Source organism: Periplaneta americana, chromosome 5 (assembly GCF_040183065.1).
Source record: "Periplaneta americana isolate PAMFEO1 chromosome 5, P.americana_PAMFEO1_priV1, whole genome shotgun sequence".
Classification (NCBI taxonomy): domain Eukaryota; kingdom Metazoa; phylum Arthropoda; class Insecta; order Blattodea; family Blattidae; genus Periplaneta; species Periplaneta americana.
In genome coordinates, this window is record NC_091121.1 from 92,633,910 (window position 1) to 92,659,815 (window position 25,906).

At 35.8% G+C, this 25,906-nt stretch overlaps 1 protein-coding gene across 1 annotated transcript; it reads left to right on the forward strand.

The window, feature by feature from the left end:
- Nucleotides 1–1,733: 1,733 nt before the first annotated feature.
- On the forward strand, nt 1,734–24,777 carry LOC138699995 (uncharacterized). The gene is made up of 5 exons (XM_069826260.1): nt 1,734–1,854; nt 9,822–9,861; nt 13,654–13,931; nt 21,500–21,527; nt 24,297–24,777. The coding sequence occupies exons 1-5, from the start codon at nt 1,773–1,775 to the stop codon at nt 24,325–24,327; spliced, it is 459 nt and encodes a 152-aa protein (XP_069682361.1). The 5' UTR covers nt 1,734–1,772; the 3' UTR covers nt 24,328–24,777.
- Nucleotides 24,778–25,906: the final 1,129 nt, after the last annotated feature.

The window sequence follows — 25,906 nt, forward strand, 5'->3', positions numbered from 1 at the left end:
AACTCTGTACCGTAGAAGAGGGTAAAGTCGATCAAAATTTTGCAATTGTTAATGATATTGAGGTTATGCAATGGAGCGAAGTTCCTCAGAAAATAGTATTTTGTCATCATATCCTTCACTTATGAAATCACATTACAAGAAGTGAATTACAATTTACCAAAGTCTGATTTTTTTTTTTACTTGTTATCGAAGTTACCTGTTTAAATAGGGTAAAGTCGATCACCATTGAATTTTTAGTTTAAGATCGATTTTAAAATATTGCGAAGTAAAGTCGATCACTGTTTATGTTTTTAAAAACAAATTAAGTGTATTACATGTACATATTTTATCTGTTATAAGGGGTGTAGAAAAAAATAATAATCTATTATATGTCTATAGGATTATATAGTGTATATTTTGTTACTGTGATAATACAATTCGATAGAATTAGGCCTATAGGTCTCCACTGTACAAACGTGACTATGATTGCCAATATATAAAACAAAAAAATTAATACTTCACATATCAACCAGGTTAAATAAATAAATATCAACAAACAAATATTTAAGAATTCAAAATTTACATTGAAATACCACACTTTAATTATAATCTAAAATGCTATTCAACATTGCTTAGGTTTATGTCAGATGTTATTTGAAATCTTCCCCTCCTCACGTCACTTTAGAAACTACGTTTTTCCCATCGTCAGGTACAGAGGGGTATACAAAATACGTTCCTTCGGCAGTGCTTCTCTTACGCAAGAAATTCACCATAAATTCGTCTTCCTCTTTCTCCACTATCCCATCAATATAAGCTATACTATGACATTTTTCTGTTTATAAGTGTTAGTTGGAGGTATTTCGGTGAAAAAATTTATTCTTCCTGCTGATCCTATCTGCTTCGAGTAGGTGGATGGCATGATCGACTTAAACCTACAAAGGTACAAGTTTTTTGAAAATAATAAGTTTCAATACTAACATTTACGAACAGCAAAACTATTATTTCAGGATACAATCTCAGCCAAAAGTACTTACGTATACTTCTTGTCTCCTTTCACTGCTGACAATAATTTAGAGTTTGTAAGACTTTGTTTTCGTTTAAGAGAAAAAGTTGAGAATAACCATTTTCACTTCAACGGTAATTACACTGTGTTCCCATTGTTGGCATGCGCAGGATTTTTATTGTCCCTCTCGCTTACATTTGCAATGACAGGCATTGAAGTCAGCATAACAAAATTTTAACAAGTAACTGAGATAATATATAATTTTCAATAAAAATCGCAAATGATCGATTATACACCCAATCATCGACTTTACCCATTTCTACGGTACAATGTCTGCTTCGTAGACAACAAATTCCATTACGACTAGGCCGGAGATCGAACTCGGGCGTCATTGATGGAAGGCTAGAATACTAGCAATGAGAGATGAAGCTCCTCTGACACTATAAATTATGTCGCATTACTTTGACTCAAAAGGCTATGTTGTTGACCTTGTGTTGGGAGTTGCAGTGGGATTAAACAAACCACATGACCCAGTCCCTAAGGGCAGATGACTGATTAGAAGCCAATGGACGGCACCTAAAAATGGGACATTCATAGTTCCAATAAAATGAAAAACGCCAGCAACAACAATGGTTATGATGTAACATTGCAACAATTATAATCTGGGAACCGATGGTTAGACGATATGTGATTTCTCATGCATTGTTGCAACATAATACTTCGTGGGCTGAGATGGTATAAATTGATGCCACACGAAACAAAATTCACAGTTTCACTTTCACTTATAGTCATGGCTCTTCTCCTCCCGTCAGTTATTTTATCGGTGTGTTTTCTTCTAGTGGAATCTGGAACTCATGCTAGCAAATCAGCAGGTAAGCAAAACAACGTTTGTAAATATTATACAGAATGTAGGCATAGTACTTAACCCTTCAGTGGTCGCGTGTTCTAATGCAACGTTAGTCGTCGCGTAGATCGTGTAGATCGCAGTTGTGATCCATATTTTAAGTTATTTTTTTACATATAATTTTAATGTATTTTATTTTTTATTTTTTCTGGCTAATTATTAATGATTACACATTAAAAGAGTCTTATTATATTATTTTTTTTTAATATTCACGAAACAATTGTTTGTCCAAATGCATACTATAATGAATGCAGTAAAACCAAATTTAGAGACTGAAGAACTGTTTTCAGAACATGGGAGGGGTAAAAGTGGGAGGAAGAAGAATTAATTGCATGGGATTTGCTGATGATATGACCTTGTTAGCAGAAGAGGAAATGTTACTAAGGAATATGCTACTGGAGCTAAATGACAGCTGTGAGCAGTATGAGGTGAAGATAAATGCAAACAAGACGAAGACTATGGTTGTCGGAAGAAAAATAAAGAATGTAACCTTGTGAATTCAAAATAAGGCAGTATAGCAAGTGAACAGCTTCAAATACTTGAGGTTATGCTACTATAAGCAGTAACATGAGTAGCAGCCAGGAAGCCAAAAAGAGGACAGCAATGGCAAAGAAAGCTTTTAATAGAAAAAGGACTCCTTGACTCCACATTACACTACACAAATACACACCCACAGGAAACAAAACAAAAGGCGCTAAGACCAACAACAACCAGTTCTGAAGAAGGTCAATAACAGACCGAAACATGTTAACCAGGTATGACATAATTTAACACAAGAAAGACATAATATAACACATATTCCGAAGTGATATAGTGTTAAAAGTTGTGTAATCAAGATGTATAGAAAAAGAATCACCTTCTGCGGACCTATGGAAAAAGAACTAAGAAAGACACTAGTGAAGTGCTGTGTGTGTAGTGTAGCATTGTATGGGGCAGAAACATGGACATTACGACAAAATGAAGAGAAACGAATAGAAGCATTTGAAATGTGGATATGGAGAAGAATGGAACATGTGAAGTGGACAGACAGAATAAAAAATGAAGATGTGTTGGAAAGAGTGGGTGAAGAAAAAATGATGCTGAAACTGATCAGAAAGAGGAAAAGGAATTGGTTGGGTCACTGGCTGAGAAGAAACTGCCTACTGAAGGATGCACTGGAAGGAATGGTGAACGGGAAAAGAATTCGGGGTAGAAGAAGATATCGGATGATAGATGACATTAAGATTTATAGATTATAATACGGAGACTAAGAGGAAGGCAGAAAATAGGAAAGATTGGTTTGCAGTGAAAGACCTGCCCATGGGCAGAACACTTACGTACCGTATGTATGTAAATATGATTGTATGTATGTATGTATGTATGTATGTATGTATGTATGTATGTATGTATGTATGTATGTATGTATGTACGTCTGTGTAACATCTATGCGGAGCACAGTCGTGATCCCAGAATGCACCAACTTAATTACTCGAAACATTTCCTTAACACTTGTCAATTACAAAGACTAGCTGAGAGGGTAGGGAAATATACAAACGAAAGGTACCTAGATGACAGATATGATAAGTACTGCCAACTCCGATTACCAACCATAAATAAAGTATTGGATCACTATTATGGTGCACGCGACCACTGGAGGGTTAATTCTACCTCATTTACTTTCATTACGAGCCAACATTTTCACAATTTATTGGCATTTAAGCACTTTTAAATAATCTGTTTTTAATTGGGTTATTTTACGACGCTGTACAAACATCTCAGGTTATTTAGCGTCTGAATGAAATGAAGATGATAATGTCGGTGAAATGAGTCCGGGGTCCAGCACCGAAAGTTACCCAGCATTTGCTCGTATTGGTTGAGGGAAAACCCCGGAAAAAACCTCAACCAGGTAACTTGCCCCGACCGGGATTCGAACCCGGGCCACCTGGGTTCGCGGCCAGACGCGCTGACCTTTACTCCACAGGTTTGGGCCTTTAAATAATCTGGAAATATTAGTTAGTAGTAAAGACACAACATTTAATTGTTTGTGCAATTGTGAAATTAAAATACAGAGACAGATTTTATTGATGGGCCTAATATTTTCCATAAACTATGAGTACGGTTCAGATAAAGTAGCTGTATCAGGATAGGCCTCCTTGGTCCGTGCGTTTTCTTTACCAACATTAACTGGGAGTGTACTATCCATTCACTGATGTTTCATCTAGGGGATAGGGAGAGCTCTTCCCAGCAGTTCAGGTTTGTAAACAAAACGCACGGACCAATGTTACCTATCCTGATACAGCTACTTTATCCGAACCGTTCTTATGAGCAATATTAATTTCTAAAATATTAAATGCGATGTGCATAAACACACATACTGTATGATAAAGCGTGGATAATTATTTCGGCTTGCGAGCATCAGCGCCAGATTTTATCGAAACAAGTGTAGAATATATTAGAAATTGTATGGAATGGAATATTTAGGAGGGGAGCATTATGACCCAGCACTGCGATCTTTTACGATATATTGTGCTAACCCTCAAGTTAGGCACATTCCCAAACTCACACCGGTTGACTACACTAAGGTTCTCGAGTAAGCCACCCCACTCGTTCCTAGGTCAGCTTCCTCCGTGCACACACAGCTGGCGTTCGAAAAATTCCATGGAATAACAAATACTTAATATAAGGAAACGGGAGAACCCGAGAAAAACCCCAACTGTTACCTTGTCCACCGCAAGTGTCACTATAGATTTTTCAACGAGTAATTCCAAGCTTATATATTTTTAATTATTTTCCGCAAGTTGAATGGTGTGACTCATAATTGATTTCCGCGAGTGACGTTGCTACGTCTAATCCACATATCCGTGAAGACTATTTATCCTTCCAAACTATTACCTTGTCGTTCGAAATGCAGTCCACTATCTGTCTAGAACAGATATACCTGTACAACGATGAACTTCTTCGAATCATAGTGTTGTACGCAGTGTTGCCAACAAAGGAACAAGAAATCTCCCTACATCATATTAAAAATCCCACTAAATTTCAGAGAAACCCCCTAATTTTTTTTAAATTTAGACTTGGAAAAAAAACAACAATAAAAAAATTAACAAACGTGACTAACATATGCAATTGAATAGAAAAAATATTCACACATCATGCATACTGACATGTAATAGAATAGAATACTCACAGTATAATCCTGTATGTCTTTGCACTACATTGGAAGACGATTCCTTGAGAAATTAAATTTGAATATCGGAAAGATCCTCTAAAATTAATTAACCTTTTGTGAAGAGTTCTAACTTTTTCTGTCCAAAAATTGGAACACCGAACTTCAATAACATTTTTTAAGATGTCTTGAATTCGTTACAACATATTTTCGATCTAATTAGGTAGTATCTCACTGTCAATAAACTATTTGTTGCTTCAGGGAAAGTTTATTTCTTAATTTGTTATGTATTTATTTAACCTGATAGATAATTATAACGCCGTCAGAACTTCTCTGCCCCTCTACCAACTACAATATGAAGAATAATACTTCAGCTTAGAATTCAGCAGAGCAAGTATTCTCCCACTGCTTTTTTGTAGGTTATTTCATTCAGACACAATTTCATCTATCATCTCTCGCATATCTGATGTCCTGAAATTAGACGCAAGCTGTATAATATCTTGTTTTTTTTTTCCGCGATGTTGCTACAGAAGGATGCAACATTGACATAATTTTCCAAATTTTAATTTTTTCTGGTAAAGGTTTTTGAAGCTAGCAGCCCAATATAATTACAAACTTTTTGCAAAGATCAGGAACATGAGAACAGTCTTCAGTTTTAAGAATTTTAGCTAAACATTCAAAATCATAACCAAAGTACATCTCTGATGTGCGCATTAAATGGTACAAAAAATTAAAATAAGGGAGATCTGCATCTTTTTGCTTTACAATTGACACGGTACATGTATCTTTGTGGAGAGATTTGAAAAGTAGAAACTACATTTTACTGCAGACAGCATTGTTGCGTAAGACCATGAGCTAAGCAAGACAAGGAGAACTCAATTTACTGCAAAGGGACGACGGGCGGGAGAGAGCAACATTGTATGATACGAGCACAGTCTAGTATATACAGTCACGAAGCTTGAGTTGTGAGGGTAGTAGGAACAATAAACTGTGTCGGTACTATTTCGCATTGTCTGTAATGAGGCGATATTAGCGATCCTAGTGGTTAGCAACTATCTATGGATGCATATTTACTACGTATTGAGCCTATATACTAGACTGTGTTAATACGAGTATGAAGAGAGCAAGTGAGAAAACATGCTTGCAAGATGCTGTACGGGCCGAAGATAATTATTTAATTACACAACACAGTAGTTTCACTGTAATTAATTTTTAAAATTAATTCTAATGTCGTGGTTTAGAAAAACACTCTAAAAACCCTCTAAAATGTATCTTTCCCATGAAAATCACCCTAACCTTTTTATCCCCGCCAAACTTCCCCCTGGAAAACTGTTTTTCCCCTCATATTTGGGGAGAAAACATCCAAGTTGGCAACACTGGTTGTACGCCAGACTAGGGCATATCTGGAAATGAACGGTCGTGTATTCATTGTTTTTAACTGTTTCCCAAAGAAATTAACATGTCATGTTTACAGAAATCGTCTGTTCTGTTTTAGATTCTGTCAATGAAACTTTCTTGCTGAAGGCTAGGCTTTTTAGTTAACTCAGGTTTCACTATAATCGAAATACTGTACATCTCATCGTTGTACTTAACTAGTACATGGTTTTATTGTGCCTCAACTTCAACTACATTCCGCTTTCAACCACAGTGATTATTACCCAATTAGACCGATGGTTATTCGCCTCAATATGTCCATGACATTTTTATGTTGGTAGAACACTTCCAATCTCCAACGTTATCTTTTGTTATATCCTCTATCACGTCATGACCAAAGCTCGGAACTTGGGGACTTGTGTCTTTGAACGTGGCTAAGCGACCGGACTTCAATGTCAACAAACTCCCGCTTCCAGCACAGAGGTACTGTAAGGTCTGCTATAAAAGTGGTTCCTGGCTGGAACAACATAATGATAATATTATGGTAGGTTGAAAGAACTAATTTTATAGCATATATATAAACAAACATGCAAAATATATCAAATTTACAGTTCTGCTCTGTATAGTTTATTACAGTGTATGACTACATACATTCGAATATTTTTCGAACCCATACCTTCTTCGTCTGTTAGTTAAACATGATTTGAAACGAAAGAAACTTATTTCCACGTCACATGAAGTGACGGGAGCAAAATTAATTTTTTTATTTTATTTATTTTAACTAGCTACCTACTGAATACAAATTATATTTATAAAACAAAAATGTTTCTAGCCACTACCGTAAGAGCCAGGCTCGTGTACGGTGTGGTCTTAGTCAATAATATAACATACAATTTACAAGGACAGTTTACTAAATACAGCAAGTAACTTAATTCAAACCAATAAATACAACACAAGAGCAAGAATAAAGAAGAAAGAGAAAAAGAGAGAAAAATACACATTTAATATAAATTGACAATTCGACAGAAGCCAGTGATATTCAATAAAAACAAGAATATAGTAGACAGAAATAAAAGGTAAAAAAAATACATTTGTTAATATTATATTATATCGTGGATAATTTTACAAATTTATTTCTTAAAAGCTTCAATTTTGAAAAATTTCAAATTTGGAAAATGGTTTGTAATTGTATTATAAAGTCTTAGGCCGAAATAAAGTATTGAATGTTTTCACTGTCACTGTTTCCTGTTCGATTTTCAGTAGTTGCTAGCTGATCTCGTATCTGAGAAAGATAAGTATCCTAAATTTGTCTCGAAAATAGTTTTCAATTTCTATGTCACTACTAGGGAAGGTTCCACTACGACTTGATCCATGGCTATGGACAAATTTTCCATCGATTTAAGGGACTGCAATGTATTTCAATGAATGCCCGTTTCCAATCTCTAGTTTATGTTTGACACAAGTCACAAAATATAAACTCTCCATTCGAAGAAAATATTGTATCTCCTCAGAATTCCTCCACGAAATTCTGTACCTAAATTTTAAGAAATATATTTTCAAACGTATACAATACCCATTCGAATAATACGTATTTTCTTATTTTCAAATAGACCGTTTACCTTTAATTAATTATCTGAATGTCATTGGCTTCGACACGACCACTTTCTTAGTACACACGACTGTCCCTGAGCACTTGCAGGGTGAGCTTTGCATACGTTGTACCTGTAACCTTACTCATGCTCACGACACACAAGTCCCCAAGTTCCGAGCTTTGGTCATGACTTTCGCAAGCGACATAGCAAGTACTTTTGCCGCATCTATGTTTCATCCAAGCGGCCTCGATTCGATCCCGGCCAGGTCGTGATGAAATTTGTGATGGATAAAGCAGAAGAAGACGGGTTTCATCGGAGTACCACTGTTTCCCTCTATCATCCTACCTACACTCTCCACCTTTCCCTCATTTAGTCCATCATATGCAACAGTAAAAATATATTGGGGTGAGAACTTGGCAATAGTACGAGTTTCCGATGCTGATATAAGAAGGCAAAGGGTAAAGGCAACCCCATGACAGACCAGGAAGGCCCAGAAGGTGGGGCGAGTAGTTAAAGCAAGTTAATGGCAGTAGGGGTGTTAATCCTATGTGTCCGCCGCCTTTACCCCAAGGAAATGTCCTTGGTACTCATTTCTGTTAGAGGCTGCCATGACCCCATCGAAAATCGAACCCGCGATCTTTCGGCTTACTCGTTACTCCTTAACCGCGATGCTACCGCGCGCCACTGATATAATAAGAACTCATGAAAATAGCTAAAAATGTTCACATGACATTTAATTTTTTTTTTGCTTTATTTATTTATTGTTAATGACCTTAATACAAACTTATGGTACTTCATGCTTATATCATTTGAATCAGGATGAAAACTGCAACAAATTTATGGAATGAAATACAGTGTCCCATATTATGTAACGAGCCTATAATGATTTTAATTAAGTTTTACTTACAATTGTAGACCAGATGACTGTTTTTGTTTGACCATAATTATTAAATGTCTAAGTTTTGAGTTTTTACAAATATCTTACCTTGTTATTTTAGTGATCATGAAATGGTCAACATGTGTGCATTTTCACAGTGCACTCGAGTATTGCAACAGATGACACGAGTGTGAGTGTCTTTTCAGCGTGTTCTCGAGTAGTGCAACAGATGGCAGGAGTGTACGCCGTATTTATTAGTTTTTTGATGGGACTTGGTATGAAGATTTTAACCTCAAAGCAACACATATTAAAACACAGGAAATGAACTAAATTTATTAGAATATTAAAATTAAGATGAACAGGACTTATTTTATTTTAAATACATGTTGTTGATTGTACAGTTTATGAAATTTATCTAGGGAATAGCTCCCAGTGGAATGTTTGAATTTCGGTTAATGTTTTTTTAGTTATTCGATCAATGTCACTTTCAAAACTCGCGTCTGCCATTGTTGATTGGTGTTGAGCGTACGATGTTAATCAATATCGCTTATTTGGAAATCGATAGTTACAATAACATATTGAATGTCAGTATTTTAATGTACCTATGTCATTAACATTACGTCACTTGTAATGAGTGTATTATAATATGGTCGACCAGTGTTATTACGAATTTGTGTACCGCTCTGTACAATTGCCGGAATTTTGTCCCGCAAGAGTTCTTTTACATGCCAGTAAACTACTGACATCAGCCTGTCGTATTTAAGCACACTTAAATGTCATCGACCTCGGCCGAGATCGAACCCGCAACCTCGAGCACAGAAGACCAGCATTCTAGTGGCTGCGCCATCCAGGCCTAATATTAAATATGTACAAGTGTTTACTAATGGTTTATAGTTTATCCTAGTTTATAAGCAGTAATGTTACTTAACGATGGTTTTTCCCAACAGGAGTCTCATCACCAGGAAGTGTCCACGTCGATTTTGTGAGGTATGCATACAACCTATATATTATTACAATAAGATGATTTAGTTTTACACATTCTCTAAATCAGGGATGTCAAGCGCGGGCATATTGTAACCTCTGACAAGTGGTCCAGAGACCTTCTGCTTACAAAATTGCATGCAGGCACACGTTTAAAAGAGATTCTACGTCACTGTTACACCTCGTTTGAAGCCTAGAAATTCCCGCGCTTGACATGCCTGCACTAAACCATAGATTCTATTCAGCCACATAATACGAAATAATGGAACAAAAGTGAAATACAGTAAATATTGTAAGCGTAAAAAAACTTGTCTACGTGGATATGGATGGATGGGTGGATGAATGAATGAATGAATGAATGAATTGAAGAGGAAATATTAAAAGGTGTATAATTCATTCAATGTATATAATTTTAGTTGATCGTAGACTATATTGACGTAACGTCATGTTTGGCGCGTGCCACGGATACTAACAGGGAACACTTCCATCTTCTTTATGCTTTGATGTTGTATTCCTAATTCGAAACTAGACCTCGCACACCGTTTACAATGCATTCTACTGATAAAAACTGGCACTACGATGACCTTTCCTGAAATTTAAATTATTTGTTCATTTTATTTATTTATTTATTTATTTATTTATTTATTTATTTATTTATTTTTACTGGCAGAGTTGCCATAAAAACCTCTGGTTCTGATTAGAGTTGTGCGTCAACTATATCACAATCACAATGTGATTTAATTAGTTTAGTTTTATTTATTTATTTATTTATTTATTTATTTATTTATTTATTTATTTATTTATTTATTTATTTATTTATTTATTTATTTATTTATTTATTTATTTATTTATTTATTTATTTATTTATCCTATACTAGCAGAGTTAAGGCCATAAAAACCTCTGGTTCTGGTTAGAGTTGTGCGTCAATTAAATCATAGTCGCAATGTACTGTTCGTACATTTTAATAATACTATGGAAATGTTGCACATGGTGACGTGAGACATAAAAGTATAGACGCACAACTCTAACCGGAATTGTCCTCCCTCTGTTCGATCCTTGGTCAGACATTGCTTATGTTTACTCTTACCGGTGGCATTCAAATAGTCGGTAAAGTAGCTAGTTGTTATTTTTTTAAATAAATAGAAACAAGTGTATTTTGAAACTTGAATTTTATATAAAGTAATATAAATAAAAAAATCAATAATTCATATTGTGTTCAAGTAAACTTTTACAAGTCAAGAAATGTTACGTACCTTCATAAACAATATAGCCAAAAAAGAGTGATTATTCAGAGGTTGAAACACTGATAATTTCGAAATTTACAAATCATTATGTTCATTGCCAGAAAAGGTAATTATTCGGAGTTTCAAAATGCTGATAAGTTTCACATGTAAAAGTCATTGAGTTCTTCTGTTCCTCCTCCTTTTGTGCCTGCGTTGCGGCATCATCTGTCTTGGACGCAGATTTCTTATCATCAGAGTCCTGGTTTCCTGGATTCTCTGCCTTGCGGTCCTCGGTTTTCTGTTCCCGTTCTGGGCAGGTATCCGTAGTTTTATTGTCTTCACTTTCGTCATTATTATCCATGTTGATTTCTGCGTCATCATTCTGATTTGTTACGTCCTTAGATTCGCTGGTCGACGGCATTTCTCCATCTGGATTGCGATTGCAGGCTATGAATTCGCCTTTCTGCGTATGGCAGCAGCACACTTGGTCTTCGATACGTTGACGCTTTTGTTTTCGGCGTGGCATTTTGTAGACACTGCTTCTAGTGGAAAGGCTAATCTCGCTACCGATACTGGCCCTGCCCTTGCTCTCGGAACTGCTCCTGCTGTCTCTGGATTCGCTGCTGCTTCGTGACCTCCTACGTTCCCTGGTTCTGTCTTCTATAGGTTCAGCTAAGGGTTCGAACAATGTAAATCGTTCTGTCTTCCACGAGTCCGTGCCTGACTGCGTTTCTCAGCGACGTCTTTAGCTCGGATCTCACATCTCCAGTGATAGCCATGTTCTTCCGCATGTAGCTTACGATGTCCCTGAGGGAAGACCATTACACCCATCCTCATCTTCGAGTGCTCTTAATGCCGTCAGCAACCTGGCTATGTAGCGCTGAGTCATAGTGGTCAGCTCTTTATCAAGATTCAATTTAGCAATTTAGAAACCCCCTGATGGTAATTTTCGGATTCTGTAGCGGATAAGAAAGGAGCGCATGGACCTACTTTCAAACAAGACTGCAATGATATCGTGTAAGGTCGTTTCCACAGTTACGGAAACAATGTCACTAAGAATGGAAGCTTGCGACAATTGCCTATGGTTTCCCTAGTGTAAAAATGCAAATTGTTCATGAACTTTTTTTCTTTCATTATAGTAAGCTTCATTACTTTATTCTACAAAATAAATAACAATACACTATAAATACAATTTGATAATTTGTCGCAAGTAACTGTTTTATGTTTGTGATTATCTATCTTCTAGTTGTTTGTCTCTTACAATCACATACATATTCATTCATCCAATAACAAGAAGTCGTTCACACCGGGAGAAACCACCCATTCTATACTCAGAAGGAACTTTTATTTTATTAAGAAAAGTTAAAGGAAAAACTTGTATTTAAATATGCTTACATTTTCCTATTTGAAAGTTTTTGTACTATCAAATTATAATTAATCTAAGTGACAAAGATAATTCCCAAACAAAAGGTCCCATTTTCGATGGACAGTTCTGTTTCTTCTAGCCTGATTAATATAAGCTACATAATGTGTTTTAAAGGTATTCTCTTGGTTCTGAATAAGAAAAGTTACTGTATGACCTATCAACCACAGTGCAGCATTTTGTCTTTGCTGTGGCTTGAGATTGAAGAGTGGTAATTGAAATGTTGTAGGATGAAGAGTGTCCTTGCCAAATATATTATTGTCCTTCATATACTTTCCAAATTGTTCTCGTATGGAAAGAATTCTTGTACACGTATTAAGACGATGATGCAAGGAGTCTATTTGTTGACAATACTGACACATGTTGTTGTTTGCTCTGTTTATTTTAAATAAACGTTCTTTTGTTGCAATTATGTCATGAATTACTGTATACCACACAGAGCGCACTAACACCGGTAGTACCCGAGAACTAATATTCTTCCAAAGTTGAGTGAAATTGGTATTCTCTGGTACAATACGATGAATACGTAAAGGAGCAACAGAAACAGTTGTTACTAATGTATTGTAAATTACCTTTGATAGACCTTTGTCTACTAGGAACTGTGCGGGATCTAGATAACTCCATTCTTGTATATAAACCCAAAGGTACTTGAGATATCGTGGCACAACACGTAAATCAGGAGGAGTTCGCAAATCACCTGCTGTCGTCCAAAGCTGTAGCCAGAAAGCGGAAAAACACGATAGAGTATGCTGTATTTTCCGTCCACGACTTAAAAATAAAGCCATACACTTCAGACGAATATTTAGTAATCCTATTCCCCCTTCATTGGGTTGGAGACACAGAGTTGACAGGGGCACACGAAAGGTGCTTCCTTTCCATAAAAACCAACAAATTGCACTCGTTATTTGCCTTGCAATTGTTATTAAACAGAGCTAACGCAATATTGGTTTCCATTTATAAAAATAAAGTTGACTCTTATACGTTGAAAATTATTTGATGTACAAAGAATACAGTACGTGTATCAGATGTCCCCTTCGATGTAATTTAACTTGTAGTGTCGGTTTATGTATATCTGAAATATTTCACACACTATCGGAGGTGAAAGTGTTAAGTGGGCAACCCTGTATATCTCAACTACCTGACATTTTCAGGAGTGTGGAGGCTAACGTGGCGGAAGACCATCCTGAATTGAAACGTCCTGTACGACAGAATTCGCAAATCTCGGGATACAACTACAAACCTCCTCAACAGTCATTCACACCTGGAAATCAACAATCTCCAGGATCCAACAGCGGAATCTCTTCACAGGATTTTCAAAATAACTTCAATGGCAACTTCAACAACCGTCCATTTTTTCCACCTCGATCAACAAGCATCCTTGTGAACGACATTAACTTGAGCTGCACCTGTCAATGTTATCCTGTACAAGGTAAATGACCTCAGGTTTTCTGAAGAAACATATACCTAATATTGTACAGCTCATGCATTATGTACATACACTCCCCCACTCTTCCTACAGAGCTGCGCACGAGATCGGATGAGTCTACTTACCAATTAGAAGGGAAAGGATTAGCCTTTGCCTTGAACCGGGTAAACACATGCCCGACCTTCCATTCTACTCCTACCCCCTTCACAGAAACGTTGTTCCCCTATTGCGCATCGCGAGTGTCTTGACAAAATGCAAGAGCTGTACGTATTTAAGCACGAGTGAAGTATAGACACAGAAATAAAATTTTGAGCTCTCTTAATAAGTATGTTTCACTTACAACACACTGCGCATGTGCAGTAAACAAGAGCCCCTGTATATATGCTACTTGTAGACAGTCGTGCGAAATTGTTGCCTACATACAGGTGAACTCTCATCAAGACTCAAAATTTTAATTCCCGTATCAATGGAGTATAAAACTGTTATAGTGTCCTGCTGATATCAAGTTTCGGATTATTTATTGGCGTCCTTAGAAATCTCAAATGTTAACGTTACAATTGCTACTGTATATGTTGACAGTTCGTTACCATTTATCTATAGAAATATTTACACTATTATTAATTACAGCGGGAGGTAACTGCGCATATTAAATTTAACAATAAGATAGAATACCAGAACAAATATAGAGAAAGTCTTACAAGTATGGAATATAATTTTATTTTGTTTGTTTGTTTTTTTTTTCATTTTGGAACCTATACGTTTTGAATACTAAACGTAAAGTATCGTTCTGTTTATTGCTGAATGTTCCTGTGAATGGTACACCGGTCTTATTGTTAGAAGTTCGTAGAATGTTACGAAATGTTTGAAAAAAAAATAATTTCCTCCAAGACTAGCAAATTAATTTCTCGGAAACGCAATAATGATAAACGTTTCAACAGTTCAGCTTCTAACTGCAAACTAACACATTCGAAAGAGGATATCAGTGCGAAGTAATTTGGAAGACTTCAGATAGAATACAATTCGTCTCGGTTCGTATATCACACCATCATATTTGTAGCCCTATTTCATATTTGTAACACTTCCTCTACTTATGTCCGGCGAATTCCAGATTACAGTAACCCCAAGAACATCTATAGGCCACAAGAAAGAGAGAGAAAGAAAGATCAATGAAGAAAGAGTCAGATCAGTTTCTATAAGAATTCTTTGTTATTCACCTTAAATATGAGGAAGTGAAAATTTTGGCGAGAAGTTCTTTTCTTGTATTGTTATTCCTCAATGTTGATATATGTATATTCTTAAAGAAAAATAATCTACGTTTATAGCAATGAATGATTAATTGATTCAGTTTTTAAATTATGATGTTTTGAGGTTATAGATTACAACTTTAGTGTATCACTAATATGAAATAGTAATGCTGTAATCATGAAACAACGAGTCAAAGTCAGGATAGGAGAAGAAATGTCAGAAGGAAGTGAAATTGGGAAAGGAGTACGTCAAGGATGTCCTTTATCATCTATCCTGTTCAATATCTACTTGGAGGATTTAGTAAAGAACTGTTTTCAGAACATGGGAGGACTGATAGTAGGAGTAAGGAGAATAAAGTGCATAAGATTTGCTGATGATATGGCGTTGTTAGCAGAAGAGAAAATGATACTACTGGAGCTAAATGACAGCTATGAGCAGTATGGAATGAGAGATGAATACCAACAAGACGAAGACAATGATTATAGGAAAAGAAGTAAAGAAGGTAAACTTGCGAATTCTAAATGAGGCAGTAGAGCAAGTGAACAGCTTCAAATACTTAGGGTGTACTATAAGCAGTAACATGAGATGCTGCCAGGATGTCAAAATGAAGATAGAAATGCCCAAGAAAGCTTTTAATAAAAAAGGAGCATTTTCTGCGGACCTCTGAAAAAAGAACTAGGGAAGAGACTAGTAAAGTGCTTTGTATGGAGTGTGACATTATATGGGGCAGAAACATGAACATTATGACGAAGTGAAGAGAAGCGAATAGAAGCATTTGAAATGTGGATATGGAGAAAAATGGAACGTGTGAAGTGGACAGACAGAATAAGAAATGAATCTGTGTTGGAAAGAGTGGGTGAAGAATGAATTATGCTGAAACTGATGAGGAAGAGGAAAAGCACTGGAAGGAATGATGAACGGGAGAAGAGTTCGCATTAGATAGAAGAAGATTATCAGATCATAGACGACATTAAGATATATGGATCTTAAGAGGAAACGAAGAGGAAGGCATAAAATAGAAAAGATTGGAGAAAGCTGGGTTTGTAGTGAAAGACCTGCCCTTGGGCAGAACACTAAATGAATGAAGTTCTTTCAAATGTAATCTCACTCTGTGTGCATTAAATTAGATTGTTATACCATAGAAACGCCATCCGAAAAGTTCTCTTAGATTAAGAGAAACAGGATCATTAAACGCTAGAATTCCTAAGCCAATGGAAGGGCTTTAACGGAATGAACACTATGAAATTTGGTGTAACATTGGACCATTCTCCAAAGAAATCTCTACGTCGTATTCCATAGGCAGTAGGCTTTTCAAAAATCTCAGCTTATTCGACTACTAAATTTTTAAGATCGAAACCTTACAGAATGGATGTTGTCAAGAATTATCGGTCTCAAGACAAAGTAGAGCGAGTTTATGTAATTGAGTTTTATAGAACATAGTTGACGGTACTGTTTATCCAAGTCTAATAATTTTCTCAGATGAAGCATGGTTTCATTTACGGTTATTTATAGAGCAATAGATGCTGGAGCACAGATAATCCTGGAATGATACTCTAACTTTGTTGTATATGGTTTCTACAACTGCAAGAAGAAAAATAGGGGCCATATTTGTTTTAAGATGCAGGAAATTCAGAGCTCCGTTTTTTAATTGTTTTCAGATAATGAGCGACAAAAATGCATATTTTCAGCAAGACTCTGTCACAGTTCATACTACCTAGGATTGTTTGGAATAAATAAGAAAAGTGATTAGTGATATGGTAATTTCTAGAGCAGCGGTTCCCAAACTTTTTCAGCCACGGAGCCCTTTTTGAAGCAAAATTTTCTCCTGGAGCCCCAAGAAATATTTAGTTATTATTTTTTATCTGTCTACGTTCTATGAAACATATTACAAACTCGTGTACACAAGATCCTTCGCACGAGCCTGTACGGCCATTTGTGCTATAACTATGCATAGTTTGAAACTTCAAAACAAAAATAATACTACTAATAATAAAATAGTAAAACAACAGTTATTATTGCTACTACCGTTATAATTAATTATCACAATTATAACTAATCTAACTTCATACCAAATTTCACAAAAAATAATAAAAATAAAATAAATGTAAGATATGAAGGAAAAACACAGTGAAACACACACACACACATATACATACATACATACATACATACATACATACATACATACATACATACATACATACATATATAAACAATTCAATTCCTTATTGAAACTGCACCAAATAACCCAAATAATAAATATGAAGATAATACATAAAAAAACCATAGGCCTTCACACGCAATAAAATACAAATAGAAAAAAAGACACAATAAATACAAAAAGAACATTATCCCCTAATTACCTCATTCGCTCAGTGTTAATACTACTCATTACAACACTAATAAATAACTCTTTCCCTTCTTTCCTCGGCTCCCTCCCCCTCGGGCAGTTCCACCCTCAACTGTCGAACTTTTGCCATGATTTTTTCCACACAGTCACAGAATTTAGCATTATTTAATATATCGTATGTTGCCAAGTGCCCCCTGCTAGATGTAATGAAGGATTCTGACAGGAATCGTTTCCTCAGAGCTTCTGTGGCTTCACACTCCGATAAAATATGGTGTGATGTCTCGCCTCTACCGCAAAGAGGACATATTCTCGCCCCCTCTTCGTTGACGATCTTAAGTGCCCTCCAGGCTCCTAGACGAAACCAGATTAAGCATATTACACACGATACATATACGGAAGTATGAATAATAAGTTATGTAAGGCTACATTAATAAAGGAAACAATAGTAAAAAAGTACTGAAGATAATACTATTTAAATCTACAAAATTATATAACAAGTAGTTAAGATAGTTAAAAACATGTTACAATGTTACATATACACCCGAAGTTAATGTGAAGAATATGCCTACTTCTTGGGGCAGAGTTTGTCAATGTCCGGTGTCATAGAAGTCAGTTGAAGACATAATATATCGTCTTCTGCGTCCAAACAAGCTCGATATTTTGTTTTTGTAGCCGTACGTACAAAGGTACGTAGTACCAAACATAATACCAAAAGGCGGTAAGAGAAATTTTGCTTCTGAACTTAACATCAAAAGATGCTCCCCTAACGTAGCCCAAAATTCGAGAAGTGGTTTGCCGGACAGTGGCTTTCCGAAACCATGTCTATAAGGATCTCATATTCTGCCGCAGTGAGGGCTGCTGGTTATTACTTAACTGGAAATGGATCTGCAATCCACTCACATTTCTTTAGAATCGATTCATGAGTGTCCCTTTGAAAGTTTTTTTAGTTGGTTATTTAACGACGCTGTATCAACTACGAGATTATTTAGCGTCGATGAGATTGGTGATAGCGAGATGGTATTTGGCGGTATGAGGCCGATGATTCGCCATAGATTACCTGGCATTCACCTTGCGGTTTGGAAAAACCTCGGAAAAACCCAACAGGTAATTAGTCCAAGCGGGGATCGAACCCGCGCCGGAGCGCAACTTCAGACCGGCAGGCAAGCGCCTTAACCGACCGAGCCACGCCGGTGGCCCTTTGAAAGTATGGCTTCGTATTTTGAAGCAAATTGTCAAGGTGTTCTTTCATTATTGCTATGAATGAATCATTCATTTTTATGTTATTTTCTTCTATAAAGTTTGCTGTCAATGAGAAACATGTCTAGTCCTTCTTCTCGACGCTTTCCATGTAGAATCCTATCTTTTTCTTCAGCACGGCAATTTTGTCATTAGCATCGAATATAGTCTTCCGTTTACCTTGTATGGATGAGCTAAATTCGTTCACTTTTGAAAAAATGTCTGCCAAGTAACATAATTTGCACAACCATTTCTGATCATTCAAGTAATCTGCTAGGAAACTGTTTTGGTCATTCAAAAGTAAAGAAATTTCCTTTCGAAGTTCATGTAAACGGGGCAACACTTTACCGCGCGACAATCATCGAACTTTAGTATGTAATACTAATAATAATGACTTGCGTATACTTCCCATATTTTCACACAGGATTTTGAGTAGCCTACACTGCAAAGGTCGTGCCTTAACAAAGTTGATAATTTTGACGGCATTGTCTAGTACTTATTTTATTATCGCTACATTTTTTCGTTGCGAGGGCGTGTTGGTGTAGTACATAATGACTACTTGTGCAGTTTTTTTTTAACTTTCTTTATCCTCGTAACAGTGCCAGCAACAGGACTTACTATGGCCTTTGCGCCATATGTGCACACGTCAATGCAATTGTTCCACGGTATCGAGTTTTCAACGAAGAAAAAAAATTCGTTACCACTTGTAGAGGATGGCAATGGCTTGCAGAACAAAATATCTTCATGAAAGAACTTGAAAATTCATACCGTACAAATGTCATTAACACAGCTAATCCGACAACGTCCATGGATTCAAGTTGTAGCGAAAATTTCGTTTGACTAATACGGGAAATTATATTTTTTACATCTCTTGATAGATTCTGGATCGATTATGCGCAGTGTTATTTGATAAGGTTAAGTTTGCAGTTTTTCGTCCACCATGCACTTCACTACCTTCACTAATAGTAGTTTCATAACAGTTTCAGCAAGGGTGTGAGGTTTACCAGCAAGAGCCAGATCATGACAAACCAAATACGACGCTTCCAGTGCTTTCTCGTTATTTGTCTTTACATGAGATAAAAATGTTGTCTGAAATGCATGGAGTTCGTCACTTTCTTTTGAAGTATTCTGCAGTTTTATTTGTGAATTCAGGATGAGTTTCGAAATGCCGTCTAAGCTTGCCAGGGAACATAGAACTATTGGGCAAAACTTTGTTATATATCACACATTGTGGAAGTCAATCTGCAAACTCAGTGAAATCCATGTTCAAATTAGAATCACAATATTATACTTCCTTTCAATACCTGTACACTAGGCATCGTAGACTCTGAGGCAGGATCTTGTTCAGCATATTCTGAACTCAATTCCGAGGAATTCGCACTATCTTCTTTGAAAGTAAGGTTACAGTTGTTATCTCCCTTTGATTGAGCATTGGTTGATGGCTGATGACTCTTAGATCTTGGGGAGCCCGTCTTAAGCCACACTTCCATTTCAACGAAAGTTTAGCTAATACTTGTGCAATCAAACGAATATGCAGGTATATATATTTTTTTAGGCAACGTAACAGTCAATAGATTGTAGGTTCCACGTACCACGAATAACAAACGCTGCCTGCCAGGTATATAAAACATAAAAGAAATTTCGAGAATTATCGAGTACTTGGCAAGCAAAAAAGATCGAGATAGTTCCAGTGACGAGTATATCTATTATTGGTGCTTCTATGTAGCAAGAAGGACGGAAACTACTTTCTGAGGAAGCATTTTTCGCTTAATGGAAGTAGTTTCTGTTTTTACCGCTAGAGACTAGATGGAAGCAGAAATTTTTGTGATCTTCATAACTGTCGCGGACGGAGTCCCTGAGAATCATTCGCGGAGCCCCAAGGGCTCCGCGGAGCACACTTTGGGAACCGCTGTTCTAGAGGGATATAACCCGAATTTTCCTCAGAATTAACGGTCTATTGTGTGAATAATCCCCACATTCTTTAAGAACTTAAAGACAACATAATAATAACTTTTACAAGTAAATTCTAATTTCATGAAAAGATTTCGAAAATGTGTGAATGCAGACGCACACCACTTTAAACAATTTCTGTAAAGAAGGTTAGCATTCATTAGGAAGTAAAAGTATATTAGGATGCAGGAGTTTTGTGTGTTGAACTACGCGGAAGGTTAAAATCGAAACTACCACTGTCTATGCCGCGCGCCGCTCGCCACGCATGCATAAGCTTCATCGGCCCAGAACCGAGCTGAATATTCTTCGTAAGAATTTTATAAGTATTTTCACCAAGCGCAACTTAATCCTTGTCAATTAATTCGGGATTATAGTTGGCTGTAGATGGGAAAGCTAGGTTAAGCATCTCGTGGTATGTTTCAGTTTGCATTTGTTCTTTTTGGCTTAGGTTCTGGTGAATTTTCTATGGTTTATTATCTCGGTTGCTGATATGACTAATACAACAATAATTGTTTGACTTCAAATCTTAAGACCACTGTCTTTAATTTCATTCTACTTTGTTATATGTTTGTATTTGTCTATGTTACACATTAAGAAATATAAACAATGTTTACTGTAAAGTACATAATTTTAAACCCTATAACAAAGTAAATTCCTTCCTGTACCTCGTTTTCTGTATTATAGTTCTAGTTCCTACACTCAGAATTATCCTCAATACTAGTCACAACTTGGAACAGAATTATATCCTATTTATTACTTGTTATATAACGAATGCATTTCTCTTTTTCAGGAATTACACCAATTGCAGGAGGTGTAGGGTAAGTATTCCAAAACTGTAAGTAGCTCATAACAGTGTTGAACTTTGTTATAATTTGCCTTGGATTTCGGTATATAGAAGAAAGAATAACTTCAAGGCTAGGACAAAAACGAACTCCAGATAAAAAAATTAATCTGAGAATTCAGATCAAGTACGCATTATCGGTAAAATACAAATGAAGAAGTTCAATCTTATAAGCAATTAAAAGTACCAGATTTGATTTGGGACACGACACATCTTGAGGAGAGGGATCAGGCTCTACGACACACATTGTGTTCCCTCAGTTACCCATTTCCGTTCGCTCGATTCCGCGGATTTCATGTTAATGACGCTTACATAATTCTTGCAGAATATTTCCAACGTAACCATGATCCCATTTCTATTTCCCTTATTTGACATAAAAGTCAACTCAAATTCACAGGAGTATAGAAACATCTGTACGAGTTAAGCAAGACCTTCAGTAAGAAAATAAGGAAATATTTCGCTAACATAGGCCTACCAATCCACTAATGTAGCGTTGTAATTTGTTGAATATCAACCAATCAGAGACATCAGTCACTGCTACTCGCTCCATGTTATATGACCGCTGAGTGCTGATGTCGCCACTGTCGTTGTAGAGAAATCAAAACCGGTCAATTTACAAGGGACGAGTAGTACAGTATTTTTGATTTCATATTGTTGCTTTTGTCTTCATGGTCATGTTGTTATAATAATGAGGTGCTCGGACGTAAAACATGGTGACTGGCATTTTGTTTAAAAATTATGCATGTAGCGTATAATATGGTAGCTTACATTCTGCGTCTAATGCAATAGCTAGTTTTCCAACATCTCATCAGATGGCAGAAGTGTACAGATTTTACATTCCTAGTACCTATACAAACTGTTGCACGTATAAATTACCTACCTAATAACTTCAAAACACTAAAACATCACTTAACATGTTTTACTTCCGAACCTCTCAATTATTACAATAATTTTAACGGTAGTATGATACATATTTGCAATAGTTTTCATTAAATACAGCCTATAATTATGATTTTACAACATTTTAGAGATGCTATTAAATCTTTTAATAAGGTACTAAAATTTCCTTTTTAGTCCAATTATTTATGTTATAATTTTACGCATGTTTTTTGTCGCTGATCATTCGCTTTTTTTTTTGTGTTTAGTAGGATATTTAAGTATTTAGAAGGTAATGGAAAGTATAGTGTGTCCATAGAAATCAACGAGGAACACCATAATCTAATACTATCAATTAATTAAAAATAATCTAATCAATTTTCTCGGCATCAAGTATGTGCATCCAATAAATGTAATTTCCTGGAATGATTTTTATACGAATATTGTTTGGGCAATTAGGAAGTTCATAGTGAGGGTTTTTTTTTCCCTCAACGTCTTCTTTGAGGTCCGGAAGAGATTTTTATGTATGCCTGCTCCATAATTTTAGTATTTACTGCATTTTTTTACAAACTGGTCTCTTTCTCTTCGAAACTACATTACTAAATGTTCAAAATGTGAATAAAATTTTCATTAAATTCAATGAAAACATTCTTACTTGCCCATGCATATATTATCTGAAATCTCACGTTGAAAAATGTTAAATATCTTGAAAATTAGGAGCTAAAATATTATTATGGATATCAAAAACATGAATAAATATCCGATTTTCAAAAATTTATTGTGCCTATGTTCTAAAGTAGAATGCCTATATATGAAGAATATGGCCATATAGAGAGTGTCCGCTTGTTTGATCTACTAGATCAAAGATACTATAGTCACTTTTTAACATATTTAACAACTTTCTTAGCACTGTATTACTGTGTACTGATTGCAGTGTCTGGAATTAAAGTTTTGTGAAGGGAAATAAATGTTATACATTAGCAAAAGAAACATTATTTACAGAAATATTAGTCCGAAATGACACTCTATAGTAGCGGTCATCAGCACAGTGCACTCTCGAGCTCGAGTCCCTTACACTCAAGCACGCTGGTGCATTCATGGCTGCTGGCTGGTATAAGCAGTATCCAGTGGCGAGGTTTCGTTCGTGCTAGAAATTACATAACTTGTTAGTGGAATTCAACAATAATAGTTTCAATGAAGCACACAATATTCATGTATGCACTTAAATAAGCATATTTTATATAGGCCCTAATGAATAAATACTTAACATGTTTGTTTATGATGTTTTTATTGGGTTATTTTACGACGCTGTATCAACATCTCAGGTTATTTAGCGTCTGAATGAAATGAAGGTGATAATGCCGGTGAAATGAGTCCGGGGTCCAGCACCGAAAGTTACCCAGCATTTTATTATGTTAATGACTTAAAAATATGTCTCTTCTGAAATTGAAAGGTCCAGTGAAAGAAGTGGACAAGTCATAAATCCTGATATGTACAATATCTCATTATTTCACTGGGATCTTCACCTTTCATCTCGGCCCAAGACTAAATAATATGAATGGTTAGAACCGGAGATAAACCCAAGTAACTGATACAAACGATTTTTCGAAAATTTCGTAATTTAATACTTGCCGAAATTAGATTTCTAGAAAAAAATATATATGAATCAAATTTATTTTACAGTTAAACGTGCCCGAAAAATTAAAAACAAAAGAACAAAAAAAAAAAATAATTGGAGACAGCAATATGAAATCTTGATAGGTTTCTGCCGGACTCTGTATTGCTTCATTTCTTATTGTATTTATGTAAGCTACATTAAATGTGACTAGTAACAAAGGAAGTCAGTAATTACGTATTCTTTCTTTTTCAGTGGTGGTTGTGCTGGTAATGGTCAGTGTTGATACGTGCTGGTTCTGGACAAAATTCAATAAAATTACGTCATTAACAATAATTTATATATACTGGTGAGTAGGTCGGCATATAAAAAGAAGAGGCATGCCAATTTTAAACTACATTTGGACTCACATGTTTGTTAGAAGTTAAGAAAAGCATTAAAACTCACAACAGCAGGACTATGACAAAATAGTGCTCCGAAGAGATTCTGCATATCACATTAATATTCAGTAGAAGAAAACAGTGCACAATAAAAGAATGGACCATAATAGGCTAGAAAACAGAAAACGTTGCCCTATTTTCAATTTTCTCCGTTTTCACTGGTATCAATGTGCAGATAGTTATTTCCAGTAGGGTATAATTTATATTCTCTGTTAGTTTTCCTTGTGTAGTTTAATTTAATTATGTACAGTAAATTAATGTAAAATTACTACTAATAAAGTAATGTTTATCTCCTATTTTCCTATTCTAGGTCATACATCATGTGCAATAACGAACAGTTATCTTTAGTAATTGCAGGAGTGCTGTTTCATCTTATTGATGGGGCTCGTGAAATTATGCTAATAAGATGAATCCACGAGTGCAATTTAATAAGATTATTCAACGAATAGAAAGTTACTTATGTCCCGGCCACCACAGGATTGAAAGTATAGAGTAGTAGATAATTGATGTGATCACTGTAAGCTCACCCAGTCCGCCCTGAATACGTACCTTACTTATATACGAAAATCGTCTTGCATGAACGAAGAATACCGCCATATTTATTTAATGTAACAGTGGGTTTCAGTGTTACCAACACAGTAATAATATTCACACCTAATCAAACCTAACCTAACCTGTCACATAATACACACCTAATCAAACTTAACCTAACCTGTCGCATAATACTACACACCTGTAGTAACATTCCTCACACTTAGTATCATTTCGTTTTCATGTATTGCCGGCTCTGCTAATCGTGTCGGTTTCCATCTAGTGGAAGTGGATCGTAGACTACTAATACTACTAATTTGAAGAAGCAATGGCGACTTTCATAATAATTACATTTTACATGTTTCTTGATATGCTAAATGTGTTAATGTGGTAATAATTCTCTATATATGATACAGTAAGATTTTAAATGTGTTATGGTTGTGATAAAAGTATTGAAAATTGGTTTATAGCGCCACATTGGCAGTAACAAAAGTATGCAATATTCGTTCAGTGGCCGGTGGATGCTCTACATTGACCAAATAACTTGCAAAACCGAATTACTTACGTAAATGATAATTTTTACTATAAAACACAGCAATAAGGCATTATGTTTCCTTGTGATAAAGTTAAAAAACAAACTACTACCTATCACGGCATACTAATAGTTATTTATGGTACTTGTGAGGTAAGTGCATCTTTATTGCACGAGTGGAAAGATTTAAGCACGAGGCGTTAGCCTCGTGCTTAAATTACACGAGTGCAATAAAGATCACGCTCACAAGTACCATACGTAATTTTATCCATGACCATAACGAAAAATTATGTTTTATAAAAGAAAATATGTTGAAAATAAGTCCTCATGTAATCACATACCACGGCATGGATTTTAGAATC

What these genes read in the sequence shown, in the direction of transcription:
- LOC138699995 (XM_069826260.1), top strand. Translation starts at nt 1,773, where the DNA reads ATGGCTCTTCTCCTCCCGTCAGTTATTTTATCGGTGTGTTTTCTTCTA. An exon ending in GTCCACGTCGATTTTGTGAG is followed by an intron (nt 9,862 to 13,653) that starts GTATGCATACAA and finishes TGACATTTTCAG; the next exon opens with GAGTGTGGAGGCTAACGTGG. An exon ending in TCAATGTTATCCTGTACAAG is followed by an intron (nt 13,932 to 21,499) that starts GTAAATGACCTC and finishes TCTCTTTTTCAG; the next exon opens with GAATTACACCAATTGCAGGA.